We start from the raw sequence: 21,195 nt of genomic DNA, 5'->3' as shown, positions 1-21,195 counted from the left end.
TCATATGGCTGGCAAATGTATTCAGGGCCACTAGAGCCCAAGTCAAATTCATCTGCACATCAACCAAAAAGATATGCTAGCTGTACAGAATGCCTTGACAGCTTTCAGATCCCTACTCTTTTCAGGACAACTCCTGATAAAAACAGACAACACCATAGTTATGTGGTACGTCAACAAGCAGGTGGGACCCATTCTTACCCACTCTGCAGGTTAGCCATGGCCCTGTGGAACACAGCCTTGGACGTCCAAGTCCATCTACAAGCTCAATTCCTGTCAGGTAAACAAAACTCTGTGGCAGACGTAAGCAAAAATCTCTTAGACCCACGTTAATGGAAACTGGAGCCCAGCACCTTCAACCTTCTGATTCAGAAATGGGGGACCCCAGTGGTGGATCTCTTTGCCCCCCCCCCCCCCCCCACAACCACCAGCTAAGCAAATTCTGTACCAGGAACCCTCACAGCAGGGTCTGGAAAGTGGATGCCCTATCATTTCAATGGGAAAACCTATTAATCTATGCCCCCCCCCACCCCTTCTCTCAAGAGTATTACTCAAGATAAAACAAGACAGGCCAAGGACAAGTCTGATTACCCCGGACTAGCCACACCAGCACTGGTACCCACTCCTGCACAGCTTGACAAATGGTGCCACCCTGGTACCTACACCAGACCCCAACCCTGCTCTCTCAGCAGGAGGGACAGATTTTGCATCCGCAATTGCAAACCCTAAATCTTGCAGTATGGCTTATTCCTTGAATACTCCACCAGCAACCTTAAGCAAACAGGTGCTGGATGTCATCCTTGAAACCAGAAGGCCTATTACAAGGAAATCCTATGCTGATAAGTGGAAAAGGTATTGTTCTTGGATTCAGACTAAAGGAAAGGACACAGCACTGCCCTCCTTAACTCTAATCCTGGATTACCTAGCAGAACTACTCCACAGAGGCCTATCCTTCTCCACCATTAAGATCCATGCTTCTGCCATATCGGCACATTACAGTCCTGAGCCACCTCTATTCTCTCACTCTCATCAAACAGTTCCTGAGAGGGGCAAACAACTTAAGGCCACCAGGGAGAGCAACCCACCCCTGCTTTGGGACCTTAACTTTGTACTGGAAAAGCTCACACTTCCCCCTTTTGAACCTGCTGCTTCAGCAGAGTTAAAACTCCTCTCTTGGAAAACAGCCTTGCTTCTAGCCATCACTTCAGCTAGAAGAGTGTCTGAGTTACAAGCACTGATGGCTGTGGAACCCTTCATTATTTTCCATGCTGACAGGGTTTCCCTCAGGACTACCTTTCCTTTATGATTAAAGTGGTGTCCAGTGTGGCTCTCAACCAGTTCATCCATTTGCCAACCTTCTTCCCTAATCCTCAAAATAAAGGGGAAAAGATCCTGCACTCTTTGGATGCACGCAAACAGCTCAGATTCTACCTTGATAGGACTGAGCCTTTCAGGAAATCTGACCAGTTGCTAGTCAGCTTTGCAACAGGGGCAGAGGGCAAGGCCATTTCAAAACAAAACCTTTCCAAATGGATAGCCCACTGCATCCATTTCTGCTACAAGCACCATGGAAAACCAACCTCTTAGGGTCCAAACACATTCCACTAGGGCTACATCTACCTCTACAACATTTCTCAGGGGATTCCCTATCCAGGGACATCCTGGAAGTTGCTACCTGGAGTTCTGTACACACTTTCAACAAGCATTGCCACCTGCCCATCTTTTCCAAATCCAAGGCAGGCTTTGCTACAGCAGTCTTGCAAGGCATACTAGCCAGCCCCAGCTCTTCTTGACTGCCTCCACCCTTCCTCAGCTTTGGGAATCAACCCGTGTGTGATGACTGCAACAGTGAAACACAAACATAGTACAGTTGTGTACACTTACCATAAATGTAGATGTTAGTGTATATTCACTGTTGCAGTCCAGATTTTCCTCCCTCCAGCCCCCTGGTTTTCTCTCTCTCCTCTCTATGGCTGTTCCTACTGGTATTGGTATTTACTTTTTACTGGTGGTGTTTCCCCACCATATCCTAGCTCCCTATTTGGGGACTCCTGGCATTTGAGGCAAGAAAAACTGATGTAATGGCGTCGGCTGCCTGTTTTTCTACCCCTAACAACCTGATGTCAGGGAAGACGTGACAGCATCCGATGCAGAAATACTAAGTCTCTGGTATTCGGGCCGACTGAGGGATACCTGCAAGCAGATAACCCAAGTGTGATGACTGCAACATTGAATACACTCTAACATCTACATTTATGGTAAGTGTCCACAACTGTGATTTCTGTGTACCATACCTCACGACCTCTTAATACATGAAAGATGGAAGACTCAAAATTAGGGACTGGTGCGTTGTCGCCTCACAGTAAGACGCTGTCCAGTTCGATTCTCAGCTAGAGCGTCTTCTGTATGCGTGAATGGACGTACTTTCTTTGAAGGTTGTGTGTCAGGGCTGGTAACTCGGCACGTAAAAATCAACTACCAATCATTAGCGGACCGGAGTTCCACTGTGGCGACCCCTAACCAGGAAAAGCCGAAAGAAGATTATTATTATTTTGAAAATTGCTGTTATGTACTTAGTGATTTGTTAGAGTAACTGTATACCTCTTTTTTTGATTTTCTTTGGAATCATTGAGGATTATATTTGGTCAATAATGCCAAACTAAGTTTCATACTTAGTTCAGATGAAAATGTGTTGAGGTAAAACCTGTTCTTCTATTAACTTTAAACATTAGACTAGTAAAGCTGTCCCTAATTACTGTCCTTTATCTTTACACTGTTTTCGAATTGTCCAGAATTCTAGGCAAAATTGAGATGCACGACTCCACTGCATGCCCTGAAGCTGATGTTTTGTATTCATCAAAACACTTATTTGTTATTGTCACAAAGTAACTCAACTCCTTGGGATAAATAACCGAGCAGTGCTGAAACTGTTAAAGTAAGCATTGTCTTCATCCTACAAGAGGACATTTTTAGAGGCTAGCAACATAGGAACTTCCGCTGGTTACAGAAAGGAAATAAATAAAATGCAAGGTTTTTTTCTCTGCAGTGTAGAAAGGAGGAGAGATCAGGAGATAAAACAAAGTACTGCCAATTGCAGGTACTTTGACTTGGACTATACTGTTTGTAGGCTTAAGTGAGACGCTGCACTAATAAATAGCATGACTTTTTACTACTATTTTCTTTCTTTTGTTTTTATTATATAGACAGTTCAAACTAAGCATGGAGCTGAGGGCAGAATCAAGGAAAGAGTTAAAGTTGGAGGGCTCTCTGCTTGTGGTTCTGGTGCCCCTGCCTTTAGAAATCTCCTTAAAACTACCTACTCCTAAATGGTACATTGGCAAGCTTCAAATCCCCACCAATCCTAGTTAAATCCACTGAATGCACAGAAATGTACACCACCACCACAGTATGCCAGTTTGTAAACAACTGCGTAGATACAGCTGTAAACAACTGCATAGATACAGCTGTACCCCCAAAGGAATAAGTGCATTGCGAATCCCAGAAACAAACCTATATGGTGAAACTGTAATAGCAACAAACTTTATAATGAAAGGAAATGAAAGACATAAAGTTAAGAGAAATTCCCAGAATAGTATATGTTCATAAATTACAGCCCTTGTCACTGAAATAAACAAACTCACTAGCTTAATAAAATCCACTAAAGCCAAGTTTGAGGCCGAAATAGCTACCATAGCTACCAAAGACTATTACAAGGCATTTTTAGTTGTGCTTTTGAGATTATGAACAATAACACAGCTTTGCATTGAGCTGATTGTGAATGATGTTCCCTACAGAGGCTGAAGACGTAGCAAGGCTACTGGTTGATAAGTTTAGCTATAACTTTACCCGTTTCTCCCATGTCTGTGTCTTAAGATATACCTGAAATTGGCTTTCGCTATTGCACAATACCAAGTCCTAAAAGTGCTATCAGAAGCTAAAAATACTGCATTGATGGGTCCTGTATCTTAAGTAGCATGAAGAATCCACACCCCTAACACTCTTCAGCCTCCATACAGGTTTTGACCCGAGCAAATGGAGAACAGCTGCAGTCATTTTCCTGCACAAGGTTGGACCTTCCACAGACCCAGGCAATTACAGAACTGTAAGTCTGACTAGCCTCCTATGCAAAGCCATGGAAAGACTTGTGGAACTAATCAGTCAGGACATAAGATACCTCCAAACACTGGACTCTTCTCAATTTGGATTCGTCAAGGATATGTCATACTTAACTTGGTGGATTTTTTGAAAAGGTCACCAAAGCAATTGAAGGCAAAATGGTATACGTGATATACCTCCACCTGGCCAAAGCTTTTGAAAAAAATTCCCCACTCAGGCATAGTAGAAAAGCTAAATAAACTGGAAATAATAAACCCCTTTGTCACTTGCTAGATTGCCAACTGGCTCACAGGTAGGAGAAAGGAAATCAAAATAGGGGAACTTGCCTCCACAGAAAGACCAGTCACCAGTGAAGTTCCCCAGGGTTATATCCTATGACCCCTTCTGTTTAGCATCTACTTTCTGAAGTAAAATCCAATACCAAAGGGAGCTCTGGCTAACTGTTTGCAAATTACTGCATGCTACATGCAATCATTAAATCCCTAATTTACTTGGCCATCCCTCAGGAAGGTTTGTTCCATATAAATAACAGGTGCCAAAATCATGGCCTGAAACTAAATGCCAAAAAATGTGTTATTGTAACCTTTGTAAAGTCATCTATCCCAGTGAACTACCACATTAACGATACCCCCCCCCCCCACAAGAATTGACCCAGTTGCTTGGGATCTGAGAATTGTATATGAACATTTTATATTGCTCAGTGTATAAATAAAGGAATTGTCTAGATCTGGAGATGTCATTGTCTCCCCTTTACTCTGCTCTCATTAGGCCAAATATTGAATATAATGCCCCCTTTGGCATGTATCTGTCCAGACACGTGCAACAACTGGAACAGCTACAGAGGTGGGGGGGGGGACAATGACATCTCCAGAGTGCTTAAAAATGTGTAAGATACACCCTACACCGATTAATAACCATGAAGCAATGTCAGACCACTTTGCAATTAAGCCATGATAAAGGACAGATTATTATCCCAGGGATATTCCTGTGTGATTCTCTGTTGCTCTTCTGCCTTGCCATTAATCCATTAAGATGTTTACTTAACAGCTTAGGCCATGGCTATAATTTGGCTCCTAGAAAACAACAAAGTCTAATGACTTATCTTCTCTTTGTCGATGATTTAAAATTGTATAGCACAGCTGCAAGTTGTCAAAACTTTTTTCAGATGATGATATAATGTCATTTGGTCTTGATAAATGTGCAAAAGCAACTTTAAAGCAGGAAAACTGCAGCACCAGGAAAGTGTCAGTTTGGGACAATAATCTGATATAAAAAATCTTGAGCAAGAGGGAGTATACAATTACTTGGGAATTGATGAAGGCTTAGCAATAAAACATGAACAAATGCGAATAAAACTCTGTAAGGAATACATTGGAAGACTACATTAATCCTGAGAACAGCATTGACATCTAGGAACAAGATCCAAGCTATAAATCAATTTGCTCTTCCTGTCCTAAATTACAGTTTTGGAGTGATTGACTGGCCCCAAAAAGTGTTGGATAGATTAGATATTAAAACAAGAATGATGCTTCATGCTCACCAAATGATTTATAAAAATCGGTGTACACCACGATTCTATATTCCCCAATGTTCTTCATGTTACACTGTTGCAGTAATCACATTTGGCTTATCTGCTGGCAGGTAGCCCTCAGCCAGCCTGATTACCAGAGTCTTTGGATTTCTGCGTCTGATGCTGTCACTTCTTCTTTGACGTCAGGGGTATAAAACATGCAGCCAACGCCATTACATCAGTCTTTCTTGCCGTGCGGTGCCCGAAGCAGAAGCAGTTCGCAAGTGCCGGTCGGCCGACTCCTGAAGCTAAGTACCCCGTTGGGATCCTTTTTCTTGCTCTAACCGATGTCAGTAAAAGTTAGCAATTTTCTTACCTGTGGAAAGCAAGTACCTCATAGGGATTTTCATTCTTACTGCATACCCTGCTTAGGCCCAGACCACGACGTCCCTTGTTGTCGGTTTTGTGCCTTGTTCAACGCCCAAACTATTTGTCGTCTGACTATTTTTGCAGCTAATTACTTTTGTACTCCGAAATGGCTTTGTCTAGCCATCCGACTACCGATCTTCTGAAAAAACATAAGGATAAAGACAGAGACAGACCGCATAGGTCCAAAACTGCCGACGATGCTTCAATTAAACTAGTCGCCAGTCCGCCGGTACTCAGTGAGGCAGTTTCGCAGCCTCTGATACCCGCTACTTCTGATTTGCAGTTCTCTACTGAGACCCATTCAGAGTCCGGTATGCCAAGAGATGCTTCTTCGACTATGGAACCTGCGGATGTCTCTACCTTGGATCTGTCCGGAGCTGCTGTGCAGACATATGCTTCTGAGGGTGTATTCAGGCCTACAGACATTCATATTAAACCGACGCCATCGTTTTCATCCAGGCCAAAAATTCGCACTACACCTAGAAAACCGACAACCTAACCGCAGGCTCAGGCCCATATGCTTAAAAAAAACAAATGCTTAGAATGGCTGAAGACCTTATTACCTTAATTAGGGGAAGCCAGCCTTCCCCCCATAAGAGACCTAGAACTGATTTTCTTTGATACTTCTGCTCAGGAATCTAATATTTCTGCTCCTGCTTACCAGGATTTGCCTTTATCTACTTATGAGGATTCTGATGCAGAGGATTCCATTCCTTCTGCTTCCCCTCCAGAAGATTTTTCCTTCGGTGAAACCTTGCCCACACTTAGGGAGCATTTCCGCTGGGAAAGCCAGGATTACTCTGACTCCAAAAAGAGTCTTAGGGAATTCTTACTCCTACCTCAATACAGGCCTTTAGCTGTCCCTCCTGTTCTGGACATTGTAGATTATGCTTTCTTGGAATCTAGTCTTACCCCAGACAATTTAGCTCCAGCTCCCAGAAAACCTGACAAGGTACTACAGAGCACACGACTCTCACAAGTCCTCTTTAAGAATCCTTCTGCGGATCCAGAGACCATTTCCCAAGGACCAAAAGGCATTAAGGCTACAGCTGCCAGAAATCGTACCCCTTCTGATAGAGATTCTAGAGCCTTGGACAGATTGGGTAAGAAGGTATACACTTCTGCTACTTTGGCCATTAGGGCTTTAAATTGCCAGTTTCATATGTTAAAGTATCAGCAGCATATTATGGGACTACTCAGACAGAAAATTATGTTGATTCCTGACTGTGCTGAACACAAAGAATTGCAAGATTTAATGCATTCTGCAGAACAAGTTGGTAAACATACTTTGCAATGTGGTTTTGACTCTTTAGAAGCATCATGCAGGGCTGCTTTCACTGGGTCTGTGCTTAGAAGGTATGCTTGGCTTAAGTAAAAAAACTTGCCAGATCGTGTTAAAGCTAAATTACTGGATGCTCCTTTAAACCAAGGCCGCCTTTTTGGCAACAAAGCAGAAGTCATCCTCAAAAGGATGGAGGAAAAAGCTAAATCTATGCAAACTGTTAAAGATGTCGTACAAGTACAGCCTCCCAGATTCAGTAGACATTGGCCTTCAAAGAACTGGTCCTTTCAAGTCCCTTCCAGGACTTCTCAAACCCAGGAACAGCAGACCATCTAGGCTACAGTCTCAGACTACGCACAGATCTAAGCAGTGGGGGGCTCCCACTTCAACGCAGGGAGCAGTAGACCACCCCCTATTGAAAAATGGCACAATGACTTAACCTTAAACCTTCCAAGCCCTGCTCTACTACCTGCTTCCTTAGGAGGAAAGATCGCCCTGCATGCAAAAAACTGGGAACTCATTACCCAAGACAAAATGGGTTTTGAACATAGTTTCCCAAGGATACAGATTCCACTTCCACACACGACCAACCCCAAATGGTTGACCAGACCTACCCCCAAATCAATGGGCAGAGGCCCAACAACATGTTCTCTCTCTTCTCAGTATCAGGGCTATTCAACCTGTCCCAGCAAAACAAAGGGGACAAGGTTTTTATTCAAGACGTTTTCTGGCACCCAGAAAAAACAACTCCTGGTGTCCTATCCTGGACCTCTCCTATTCTCAACACCTTTCTGGTGGTTCTAAATTTCAGAATGCTAACTTTTCAACAGCTTCTTCCTGTGCTATCCAAGTATGCCTGGCTGGCAACCCTAGACTTAAAAGAAGCTTGCCTGCACATCCCAATAAGAGGATCCTGCAGACAATACCTACGTTTCAAGGCAGGCTCCATGCACTTTCAGTTCTTTGCACTTCCCTTTGGCTTATCTACTTTGCCCAGGGTGTTCACAAAGTGTGTAGCTCAAGCCATTGCATTTTGCAGGCAGAGAAATATTCAAATTTACCAGTACTTGGACGATTGCCTGATTCAGGCAGAAAGCCAGGACTTGCTATTACAACACCTGGCATTCGTAAAGAAACTTCTAACCTCACAGGGGTACACCATCAACAAAAAGAAATCTCACCTAGTACCCTGCCAACAGATTGTATTCCTGGGAACAAGCTTGAACACAACTTCCCAGATAGCATTCCTCACTCTGGAGAAACAAGTTTATTTGGCAACCTACTTCAAACTATTGGCCACAAAACCCCAGCTATCTGCAAGGAAAATACTGCAAGCTCTGGGGTTTATGGCCTCTTGCATTGTACTAATTCCATATACAAGACTGCATATGAGGAAACTCCAATGGTATCTTAAAAGCCTATGGTGTCAACATTCTCAGGACCTGGAAACTATTTCTATCATTCCTTGTATAAAGACAGAGGTCCTCTGGTGGGCAGAGGCCTGCTACCACAACAAGGGACTCCCTTTCACTCTACCCCCTGCTGCCCAAACCCTAACAGATGCATCAGACTATGCATGGGGGGCTCACATGGCAGGGCAAATAGAACCCGAGACAGATGCACCTGCATATCAATCAAAAAGAAATGTTAGCTCTACATAATGCTGTGACAGCCTTCAAAGACCATACTCTTCCAGGACAACTATTGGTAAAGACAGACAACACCACAGTTATGTGGTACATAAACAAGCATGGGGGAAACCATTCGTACCCTCTCTGCAGACTAGCCATGGCTCTGTGGGACACAGCCTTGAGCTACCAAGTACACCTACAACCTCAGTTCCTGCCAGGCAAATTAAATTGACTGGCAGATGACTTGAGCAGAAATCTCATGGACCCACACTAATGGAAACTAGAACCCAAAATATTCAACCTCTTGAACAAATGGGGGACTCCAGAGGTAGACCTGTTTGCCTCCCCCAGAACTACCAATTGAACAAATTCTGCACAAGAACTCCCCACAGTCAATCTTGGAAAGTGGATGCCCTGTCCTTTACCTGGGAAAGCCTCTCGGTTTATGCCTTTTCCCCTCTACCTCTCCTCTCAAAGGTTCTACTAAAGGTCAAACAGGACAAGCCAAGGACAATACTGATTGCACCAGACTGGCCATGCCAGCACTGGTACCCCCTGTTGCGCAGTATGACACTGCTACAGCCATGGAACCTGCCTCAGACCCCTTCTCTCCTGTCCCAGCAGGCGGGCCAGATTCTGCACCCTGAGCTTCAAACCCTGAACCTTGCAGCCCGGCTAATTCCTTGAGCTGTCCTCTAGCATCCCTCAAAAAGCAGGTACTGGATGTCATTCTGGAGGCAAGGAGGCCTAGTACTAGGAAATCCTATGCTGAAAAGTGGAAAAGATACTGTTCCTGGAGCCAGGCTCAGGGGATGGGCACAACGGTGCCCAGCTTACCTCATATTCTACAGTACTTAACAGAAATGCTCCACAAGGGCCTATCCTTCTCAATTAAAATTCATGCCTCTGCCATTTCAGCACATTATAATACTGAGCCACCTCTCCTCTCACACCGTGCTAAAGCAATTCCTTAGAGGGGCCAAAAATAAGACCCCCAAGGAGAGCTCCCACTCCAGCCTGGGACCTTAACTTTATATTGGAAAAGCTCCCCCCCCCCGCTTTGAACCAGCTGCTACAGCAGAGTTGAAATTCCTTTCTTGGAAAACAGACCTCTTTCGAGCCATCACTTCAGCAAGAAGTGTGTCTGAATTACAGGCCCTCGTGGCAGTGATACCCTTCATTATCTTCCATGTGGACAGGGTTTCCCTTAGGACTAATCCTTCCTTTATGCCCAAGATGGTGTCTTCTGTGGCCCTCAGTCAGTCCATTCATTTGCCTACTTTTTCCCTAATCCACAAAACAAAGGGGAACGAATACTGCACTCTCTGGACGTGCACAGACAACTTAGATTCTGTTTGGACAGGACTAAGCCTATCAGAAAGTCTGAACAGCTGCTAGTTAGCTGTGCTGCAAAGCAAACCATCTCCAAATGGATAGCCCATTGCATTCATTTCTGCTACAAGCACATTGGAAAACCTATCCCACAGGGGATAAGATCACATTCCACCAGGGCTGCATCTACCTCTGCAGCATTTCTCAGAGGGGTCCCTACCAGGGACATCCTAGAAGCTGCTACCTGGAGCTCTGTAACATACATTCACCAAGTATTACCACTTGCCTATCTTTTCTATATCCAGAGCTGGATTTGCCACTGCAGTCTTGCAGGGATTACTAGCTGGCCCTAATGCTCTTTTTAACTTCCTCCTCCCTTCCTTAGCTTTGAGAATCAACCCAAATGTATTGACTGCAACAGTGAAACACGAAGAACATAGTACAGTTGTGTACACATACCATAAATGTAGATGTTTGAGTGTATTCACTGTTGCGGTCCTGGTTACCCACCCTCCAGCCTCCTGACTCTTGGCACTACCTCTCCCTCTTGTTGGTATATTTATGTTTTCTTGTGTATTTGCTTTTTGATGGGGTTTACCATGCCATTTAATTGCATCCTATTGTGGGGGCACCTGACATCTGGGGCAAGAAAAACTGATGTAATGGCGTTGGCTGCATGTTTTATACCCCTGACGACTTGATGTCAAGGAAGAAGCGACAGCATCCGACGCAGAAGTCCAAAGACTGTGGTATTCAGGCCGGCTGAGGGCTACCTGCAGACGAATAACCCAAATGTGATGACTGCAACAGTAAATACACTACATCTACATTTATGGTAAGTGTGCACAACTGTACTTTCCGAAGGAAGGATGGGCCTTCTTGAAATTGATTACATGTATAGATCTGCAACCATGGGACTCCACACACATCTACTGACCTCACAAGATCCAAGTGTAGTGAAAGTTTTGAAACATGAGAATAAATCTAAGATGACTTCTCTGCTTAATTTAGCAGAAGCATATCAACGTCAAGCAGGAATGGAGATCAAACCAGAAGTAGATAAAAACCAGGCAGCGACTGAATGTGCCAAAAAACAAAAGAAGGAATATAAGGTGAAGGACCAGATGAGAAGGCTAGAAATGTGGAAAAAACATAAATATAGTTGCCAGTGTAGAAAACTTCTGGAAGAACCTTATGTTGATCAGGAATGAATGCAGGAATGGTTATGGAGAGGCAAATTCAAATCAAGAAATAAAAGGTTAATATTGGCAGCCCAAGATAGTGGGCTATGTACACACTGGTTTACATAGTCCATTGAACATGTAGGAGAAACAGACCAATGTAGGTTTTGTAAAACCGAATTGGAAACAGTCACTCACCTTGTTGCTGGTTGCGACATACTAATGGCAGGAGGACTGTATACTGAAAGGCAAAATAATGTGGCAAGACTGTTGCACTGGGGATTGTGCAAACATTATGGTATTGAAGTGGCTGAAAAACACTGGAAACATGAGCCACAAAGCATCATAGAAAGTGATTAAGTTTATATCACATAGGATCACCCATTACCCAACAGTCCAACAGATAGATGCTAGAAAAACGGATATAGCGGTCCAAGAAAAGAAGACAAAAGTAGCACTGATCATCGAAATTGCCACACCCAGTGACTATAGTGTCATACGTACAGAGAGACAGAAAGTCATACAATATCAGGATCTGCAGGCAGAAACGAGAGGAATGTGGAGGAAAGATGCCCAGACAGTTCCAATAGTAGTAAGAGCAACGGGTCTTATAAAAAATAATTTACAGTCTTTTTTGGATATGTTACCAATACATATAACTCCATATGAACTGCAGAAGGAGTCATTACTGAGCACATTGCGGGTGCTATGAAGAGCACTAGTGGCTGACATCAAAGATTAAAACCATACTAATTTCATGAACTTTAATCATACTTTGACTTAGGAATGGGGTCCATTCCCGTCATAGGTGGATACTAGGCTATCTGCCCGAAGGCATTTATAAGCCTAGCCAGAATGTGTTGGCTTTTGCCACCCCCTTAGATTAGTTCCCTGTGCCTCTGTCCAGCAGAGCCACTGAAGTGATCCCCGAGATAAACTTGGTTTCCCATCCTCTCATCAAGGTTTCTTTTGAAGAGTGTTAGCGAGTAGCTCTGCCTAATGTAGATTGGAATCTTGTTCCAAAGCATGGGAAGTCTCTGGGACAGGAATCTATCCCTCCAGCATGTCCTATTTATTGTTGTGGTGAGGTTTAGATCCCTAGAGCGTGTGGCTCAAGGGGATAAGGTTTTCTTTAGGTGGAACATGTCCATCAATTCTGGGTTGGACATGGCCTTGTATGTCAAGCAGAGATCACCTCTGAGTAGGCAGTATGCAACAGAGTACAACTGGTGTTTCTTCAGTCGATTTGCATAGGGCATCTGTTTGAGGCCATTGATCCTTTTGGTGAGGTACTTCTATGATCTTTCCAGCTGTTGCAGGTGTCTTGTAAGGTACATCCCAAATGGGGTGCTGTACTTAAGATGGGTCTGATGAGTGATGAATAGCACAATGACCTCTCTTGATCTGGATGGCGAACCCTTTTGTGATTAGGTGGGCCACGTAGAAGGATTTTCTAACCACTTTGGCAATGTGATTATCAAAGGTGAGATTACTATCTACTTGGGCCCCAGATCCCTTATTACGTCTTCCGTATTTAGGGGACTACCACCTATGTGGTAGTTTGTGGGTACTTTGTTTTTTCTAAAGGGGATGACTATTCACTTTTTGGCATTTAGCTTGAGGCCATGATTTTGACACCAGGTATCCGTCTCAGTGAGACCCCTTTGGAGGATGTCTGTGTCAGCCAGAGAGTCAATTATAGCCCCTAGCTTGCAGTCGTCTGTGAACTTGGTCAGCCATAGTCCTCCTGTGCTTGCCTGTACCTCTGAGAAGTATATGCCGAACAGGAGGGGTCCTAGGACTGACCCCTGGGGAATGCCACTTGTAACTGGTTTAGAGTCGGTCCTAGCTCCCGCAACTCTCACCATATGGGTTCTGTCCGTGAGCCAGCTGGGAACCCATCTTGTGATGTAGGGGGTTATGTTCAGGCTGCTGAGCTTGTCTATAATACCAGAATCGGGAATGGTGTTGAAGGCCTTAGTGAGGTCTAGGTAGGCTGTGTGTGCCACCTTTCCCTTGTCTATAGCCTTGGTAACTGTCTCAAGGAAGTCCACCAGGTTTAGGAGGCAACATCTGCCCTTAAAGCCAAACTGGGTAGGGTCCAGTGTTTGGACATTCCCAATGTCTCTGTTAATGAGTTCCATAATGATGCGCTCCATAGCCTTGCAGACCAAGCTAGTCAGGCTTATAGGGCGATAGTTCCCGGGGTCTGTTGTGCCTGCACCTTTGTGGAGCGGAGTAACCGTTGCTGTGCGCCACTCTATGGGTATGTAGCCTGTGGAGAGGCTGAGTTTGAACAGTGTGTTTAGGTGAGAGGGTTAGTTCATCTTTGAGCTCATGTAGGACACAGCCTGGGACACCGTCTGGTCCCATTGATGCTGTGTTTTTGGCTTTGGAGAGGGCTGTTTTAACCGGAGTGTCTGTGATTTCAGGGACTCTACATTCTTCTGGTATGGTTATGGGCCCTTTTGGGGGTGAGAGGGGGTGAAGTTTGCGGTGAACCTCTCTGCCAGGATGTTGGCAATATCAGTCAGTTCAGTGTATTTTGTGCCATTCTGCACCAACTCCGAGCAGATATGAGCATTGCCACTTAGATTCTTGACATAGCTAAAGAATGCTTATGGTCATCTTTGGAGTCCTTGGCAGTTTTTCTTTCAAAGCTCGCCTTGGATGATTTTATGAGGGATCGTAGTTTTTTGCTGATACTGATTAGGGATTTCTTCCCTTCTTGGGATTTTACTCTTCTGTACTAGTTTCCTCCTTCTATTGTATAGCTTGTTTATGGCAGGAGTCCACCAGACTGGTTTCCTTTTCTTGGAGGAGTGAGTCTTGGTTTTGCTTGGGATGGCACGATCCATGCATTCTTGTAGCTGCCCGTAGAATGCATTAGTAAAGGATTTTGCAGCTTTGAACACTGTTACCCTTCAGCATGGGGGCTTTGAAATTTTCCACCTCGGTCTTAAGTAACGTGAAGTTTGCTTTTGAAAAGTTTTTCACGGTGGCTTTCTTGTCCGGGGGTGGGGGCGGAATATGGATATCCAAAGTGATTTATTTATGGTCAGATCTAACCAGCGAGGGGTTGACCTCTGGTGTGGAACACTGGTCACCCATGTCGGTGATGACCAGTTCCAATATGTTGTCACCTCTGGTGGGAGTGTTGACCAGTTGAACCAGGGCATTTGAGTTTATAAATTCTAGGAAAAGTTGGGCAAGGGAGTTAGTACTTGAGTAGTTCTCCCAGTTAATGTTTGGTTAATTGAAATCGCCCAATATTAGGGTGTTTGGTAGGACCTTTATGTTTCCCAGTGTTTCCAGAAATGCGGAATGGGGGTCCTGGGACATGGTGGATGATCTGTAGCAAGCTACAATTTGAATTGCAGTTTTGCCCATTGTTACTTGCACGTGGATGATCTCTGAGGCATCGTGCTGTGCCCACTACCTTGATGAATATGGATACGCCCCTGCTTTTTGTATTTCGGTTTGATTTCTGTGGCCAAAATGTATGGTATGAGTTGTAGCCTAGTAGTGCTGGGGTGCTCTCTGGAGCCTTAAACCAGGTTTCTGTTACTGCACATATATCGATTTTCTCCATACTGAGGAGTGTCTCGAGTGCGTGCATTTTGAGGTTTAGACTTCTGGCATTGAGTAGCATTGCCCTCAGTTTTTTGTTACTTGTGCTGTTTATGGCGGTGGGTTTGTCTTTTGAGCCTTGCCTAAAAAAGGCACTATGGGGGTGGCAAGAGCCTTGTCAAGTATTCGAAAGCCTAAGGGTGACAGATGCAAGCCGTCTCTAGCGAAGCAGCGTGGCTTGTCGAGCATGTCATCCCAGGCAGATACACTGGATCTGGAATGACACCAGAAACTTAGCCAATTGTTGAAATCGAGGATTTTTTCTTTATACTGTGGTATCATTCTTGGTGAGGGCAGGATGCTACTCAGGGTTAGGGTCATACCGGCCTGGGCTATGTGATCAGAGAGCTCTTCCATGTCTCTCTTCATGTAGTCCAGGGAGGTACGGCTCAGGTCATTCACACTAACATGGACAATGACAGAGTCATATTTGTACTTGTTCTGGAGTGACTTGTGTTATGTGGCGGATCCTGGCACCCGACAGGCAGCTAACAGTAACCTTCTCCTTATTCAGCCTAGTGAGTGGGACGTCAGTGTGCCTGACTATAGAGTCACCTATTACTAGTATGTTGGGTATGTTATTTTGTCTTAAGGGCTGTGATTGCATGGCACACTGGTTTTGTGAAGTATGTGTTTCATGGTTTGTGTGTGTGGGGGGGGGTTGAGGTTGCTTGGATGTTCGCTTTGGAGGTCTCTGTTGGTTTTGCAGAGTTTTATTTAGAGCCTCCAAGTATGTTTCCATGTATTTATGTGTGTATTTTGCCGGTGCTGGTTTAATGGGTCTGTGTAAGACTGGTGGTGCGATGCAAGTATTTCCCTTCTCCTCTTGACTGTCTGATCCAGTCTTGGGTTGAGAGAGCTTAGCCTCTAGTTTGGCATCTGCATCTCTCGCATGTATTAGTGTTTGGTGGTAGGAGGAGTGGGTTGTGTGTGCATGAGGCAGTTGTAGCATTGCCTCAAAATGCCCAGATTCACCAGTTGGACTGGAGAGTACACCTGAAACTGCCCTTTGGACATGCCTGGATAGGTACAGTGAACTGTTTTACTGGATGGCTGGTAAGGTTGAATAGAGAGCCTTGTCCTACTGTACAGTACAGGAGGGTCTAGTGCTAGGGTTCATAAGTGCTTTTTATAAGTTTTGAACAAGTGCTGGGCTGAGAAATGAATGGCTTGAGTGCTTAAGTTGAAAGTTTGTCTAGTTCCAAGGGAAAAATTGAAGAGGAGACTTTGTGGAGCCGGGAATAGTTTAACCCTAGCTAACCGGCGCTGCCCGGCGTGCAGAAACAGGCAAATTTGGTATTTATAGCAGGGAAATTAAAGAGAGAAATTAGCCCAAAATGGCCAATAAACTACTAATTTCTGGGCTAGAAACCCAAAAGACTTGGAGAAATTAAAAAGGTAGTTACCTTACTAAAAGGATACAAGGCCTAAACAATGTCCTACTTGGACTGACTCATAGTCCTGTCCCCTGTACTCTGTATCCTGCAGACTGTTAAGACTTGACCTGTGTCTGTCATACAAGGCATCCTCTGACCCAGTAGTGATAGATTTATTCCTCAACAGCAAGTCAAATGGCATCAGCAGTTGTCTCTAGGTTTCTAAACTTTCGACATCATCAACAGAATGGTTTGGAGGGCAGGTACGTCTCTGAGGATGCCACAGCTGTGGAGAGGATTCCTCATCCACATAAAACAAAGTTTATCATGTCCATGTTCATGTGCAACTTGGATCTATAGAGGAGAACCAGAAAATTTATCCCAGGGCTGCCCCTTGTACTACTAGTGGACTGGTAGCTCCTAAATGCTTTATACTGTGCATGGGTCCCTTCAAAATAATCTTTGGTGTGATCCCAGTTATTCTCATTAGGGGTAATGTGTAGTTGTCAGCCATAGGATGGGTAAGGCCAGTCTCTCCAAATGCGATAGGTTAATTTGAGCACAAAAAGGGAAATTGACTAGGCTTAAATTGGCCTGTAAGAGGCATCTAGCATCATATTTTCCTGTGAACCCGAGAGACCGTATAAAATCTGTACACTTTAGTGAACTGTATTTCAAAATTCTACCACACAAGATAATTTATCTTTGGTTCAGAAAAAGACTATGCAAGATGTTTACTTTCTTAATATTGTTACCCCTAGAATGTTGGCCGTGTAGTCTGGTTTACTGTGTATTGTGCAGCTTCAAAAATCACATAGTATGAGGGAGCATAGCTCTCAATCTCTCAGTGCAAGAAATCTGGACAAAGAAATAATGGGGGACAAATGCCCAAAAATAGGGACAGATTTTAAATAATTACCCCTGTAAGCTTAGAAAGTTGTTATAATCAGATGCTTTGAATTATTATGAATTTTCAGAATTATTTTAATTCTGAAACTAAAATGTCTGTTTATTATTATTTAATTCAATCCTCAATGATTTGCCAGAAAACCACAAATTTTATGAGGAACAGACCAAAAATATGAGGCAAAAATCTGGACATTCTGCAAATATATCTGTACAGTTGAGAGGTATGTGAGAGAGATTCATAACATTGTGTAAAGCAGTAAATCAAGCCAGAAAATAGGGACTTGCATCCAAAACTAAGGGCATCCTGTGCAGTAGTAAATCAGCTCTAAAAATGGGAAAATTCCTTCAAAATAGGGAAAATTCAGAGGTCTGCTGCCATTTCAGTCTGCCTGAATGTGTGCACTGTTTTATCTCCCGGCCTTCTGTTAAACAGTGCCTAAAGGTAGATCTTCATCTTTGACCTGTAAGAAAATAGATTGCTGTACCATGGGATATTAACTGTGTGTTAGAAAAGTTGACTCTGGCCCCAGTTGAACAAGCTGCTTTAGCTGTTCTATAGTTTGAATCTTGAAATAACACTTTTTTTTCATGCGTGTTACCTCTGCTAGGATGATTTCTGAACTCCAGATTTTAATAGGAAAAAACCTTCTTAGTGTTCCACCAGAGCAGGGTGGCTTCTTGCTATAACCCTTCTTTTTATGTGCCTAATGTGGTATTGGTACTGCCCCTTAAGCCATTAATTTGAGGAGAAAAATGCCCTTCATTCCCTTGATGTGCATTGGCAACTGGGGGTTTATTTGCTTGGAAACAACAGAAAAAGGCCGGGTCTATCTCTTGCAAAATGGAACAAAGAAAAATTCAGTAAACAATCCATTGGCTTGCTAATTGATGTTTTTTTATTTAGCTTATGGCAAAGCTATCACAGGGCATATCATAGCCCACTCCATACCCTCCTTAGAGGGGTCAATCACATAGGCTGCTCTTAAAGCAAAAACTTGGAGTCTAGGTAGCTTTCTGAGCTAGGTAGGTTTCACCTCTGCTGTCCTGCAGGACCTTATTTCATAATTATTTTCTGCAAGCTGTATTCTAGTATACTTTGGAAGTCTTCCCTAAAATGCGTAAGAACTGTATAAGTAATAAAGAACATATAACACAGTTGTATTACTAACTCCTATAAATGTAAGTGTTCATGTACATTCTCTCTTGCAGTCCAGCTACCTTCCTGCCTGGCCCCCATTCCAACCTGTTTTGCTTTTAGCATGGGTTGGCATGGCACCCTAGTTCTTTACTTGCAGTCACTCTCTTCCCTGCCAGTCTTGCCTCTCTTTTATCTGTATGTACCTCAAAGAGAGAGAGGGAGACTGAGATTGAGAATGTCTGGGATGGGCCATGGGCATAGAGGGCTGTTTCCGTCTAGTTCACTTGGGCTTTGACACAGAGGTCTTCTGCCTCACTGTTGATAGGGCAAGAAAAATCTGACAATATCTGCTAGTGCATTTCTTATATCACTGACATTCTTGCAAACTGGTGGGAGGACCTTGACTGTGTCTTTGTGGGATAGTAAAGTTCTGAAAGTCTGACCATCATGGGATGTTACCAGTGGGCAGGAATCCCAACAGTGAGGACTGCAACAATGAATTTACTCAATAATTACATTTATAATAAATTCCTAACACAAGTGTACTTTCTCCATCCTTATTAGCTTTAGAGCTGAAGTAGTTTAGATCTGTTTTGAGATGCTTAATAGTTTGAGCTACAATCAAAATATTGTAGCTGAGCTTGCTTGATTGATTTGATTTGACATTTGATTACTGGGAAAGCCCGACTGGGTAGGAGCCCATTTTCGGCAGAAGCTCGGAGAGAATAGCTACAAAGTATCGCAAAATATTTCAAGAATGATAATTTTACAATCTTTAAAAATACAAAAACAACAGTTGAAATACTCTACCGACTTGGACACAAAAACAGATGCAAGTTATATGACAGAGATTTAATATTTAGAGAAATTTTAGCCAGTTTATAGCAAAATGAAAGGTTAAGTTAGTATAATACAAATATGAATTGCAAAATTAAGTGAGAGAAAAGCAGACTTATTGTATTTTAGAGAGGGAGAGAAATTGATAGAGTTAAGGAAGTAAGTGAAGGGGAGAGTAAGGAGGTGTGAATTATTTGTTTACATTTAGGGATATAGATTAGATCCAGATTTTGGCTAGGAAGCTTTCCGAATGACTTTGAAGGATGGGAGGGAGGGTGTTGACCTCATGGATACAGGTTAGGAGTTCTAGGCCTTAGCACGATAGGTTTGTGGACAGACTGGAGTTTATGGTCACTGGATTGTAATAACTGACTGGGTTAGAAGCTGTGTATATGTTAGTTGATGGGGCAGTTCTAACAAATTTAGGCCTTCTACTGTTATTCAGTGGTGGGTTATGAAAAGGGTATTTGCTGAAGATTTAACAACTCCGTTATAGCATTGTTCAAGTGTTGATTTTTGTGAAGCCTGAACTAAAAATGTCTTACTGATTCTCATCTGCATTTTGTTTGGTTTGTATGGCTGTAGTTACTGTTTGTTTAGATTGTCCTGAAACTGTTATATATGGCTTGTGTACATGGTAAGTAAGTGACTGAAAACTTAAACCAAGGATATCTTTGATTTAGTCATGCTCTGATTTAGAAAAGGAGAACATTGGTCAATAAAGTTTAAGAATACTAATGTTTCTTTTCTAACACAACCCTCTGGCACATCCATCACCTGATATTTACACCCATTAATAATAATTGTGTTTTTATGTACGAAGTGGTATGTTGGCAAAGTGTCACCTGCTGATACTTTTGCTCTTTATTATTTTCCTTTTAGATCAACTGGTATACACGCAGAGCTATGCTGGCAGGCATCTACAATACATCTGAGCTTGTGATGGTCCAGGACTCATCACCTGACTTCCAGGATACGTGGGCATTTCTCCAGAACAGAATCCAGGATGCCATGAAAGTGGCTCACACAGCTAAACAGGTCAGCATCTCAGAAAAAAATGTCTTATGAAGGGGGCCTTTGTAGTCAATCCTAGAGAAATGTGAAAATGTCTTGAAGAATTAAAGTATGGGATGGGCTAAGGTGTAGAGGTACCAGGTGCCAGAAATGCATTATTAGATCATGGCAGGTAGTGTGGAACTGGAATTTTGTTTTTAGGCATTTCTGGAGAAGAGTCTGGCTGGAGGATTTTCATGAAATTGTACAGTAAGGTGTACTTAATGTTCAGAAAGACAGACAAAGCATGCCCATAGTAAATAGACATTCCTGTCTTGAAAGAATTCCAGCTGTAAAAATCATATCCGCTCTGCTAAATGGAAACTGTAAATTTTGCAATTGTGTAGGTATGGTTCACTGTGTTCAGTAGCCATGATGCTTTTTTGGCACAGATGCTGGCTACTAAGCATTACAGCTACTGTCTTACACTGCTTAAAAACTCCTCTTCTGTTCAAGATCTGCACAGCTTTTAAGTAAGATAGAAGATGTAATGTTTATTAACCAGGACTATAGTGCACCATGCATTAGCACATTCTGCTATTTCTGCATTATATCATTTAAATCCCCTAGAACAGAAAAGTCAGAGGAACACTGAATATACAGAGACATTATTTAAAAAAGTAAGTTAGTTTTTTATAATGTAATGCCATTGTGTAATGGCAGTAACCCACAATGGGGGTGTGGTTGTCAGGATTTATGCAAGGTTGGCTTTGTTTGGTCATGCAAGCAGCACCCATGTAATCAAACCACATCCGCTGTGAGTAGATTCTGTGC

At 43.2% G+C, this 21,195-nt stretch overlaps 1 protein-coding gene across 1 annotated transcript in view; it reads left to right on the top strand.

Moving 5' to 3' along the window:
* The window catches only part of COQ9 (coenzyme Q9), a 399,687-nt gene that overhangs the window by 278,937 nt on the left and 99,555 nt on the right, over positions 1–21,195 (top strand). The window contains exon 7 of the mRNA XM_044081281.1: positions 20,251–20,406. Coding sequence (XP_043937216.1) covers positions 20,251–20,406 — 156 coding nt within the window. The remainder of the gene's footprint in view (positions 1–20,250; positions 20,407–21,195) is intronic.

Source organism: Protopterus annectens, chromosome 8.part0, assembly GCF_019279795.1.
Source record: "Protopterus annectens isolate FY-2018-M chromosome 8.part0, PAN1.0, whole genome shotgun sequence".
Taxonomy (NCBI): Eukaryota; Metazoa; Chordata; order Ceratodontiformes; family Protopteridae; genus Protopterus; species Protopterus annectens.
The sequence above is the reverse complement of the archived record's forward strand: the minus strand, read 5'-3'. Positions and strand labels throughout refer to the sequence as shown.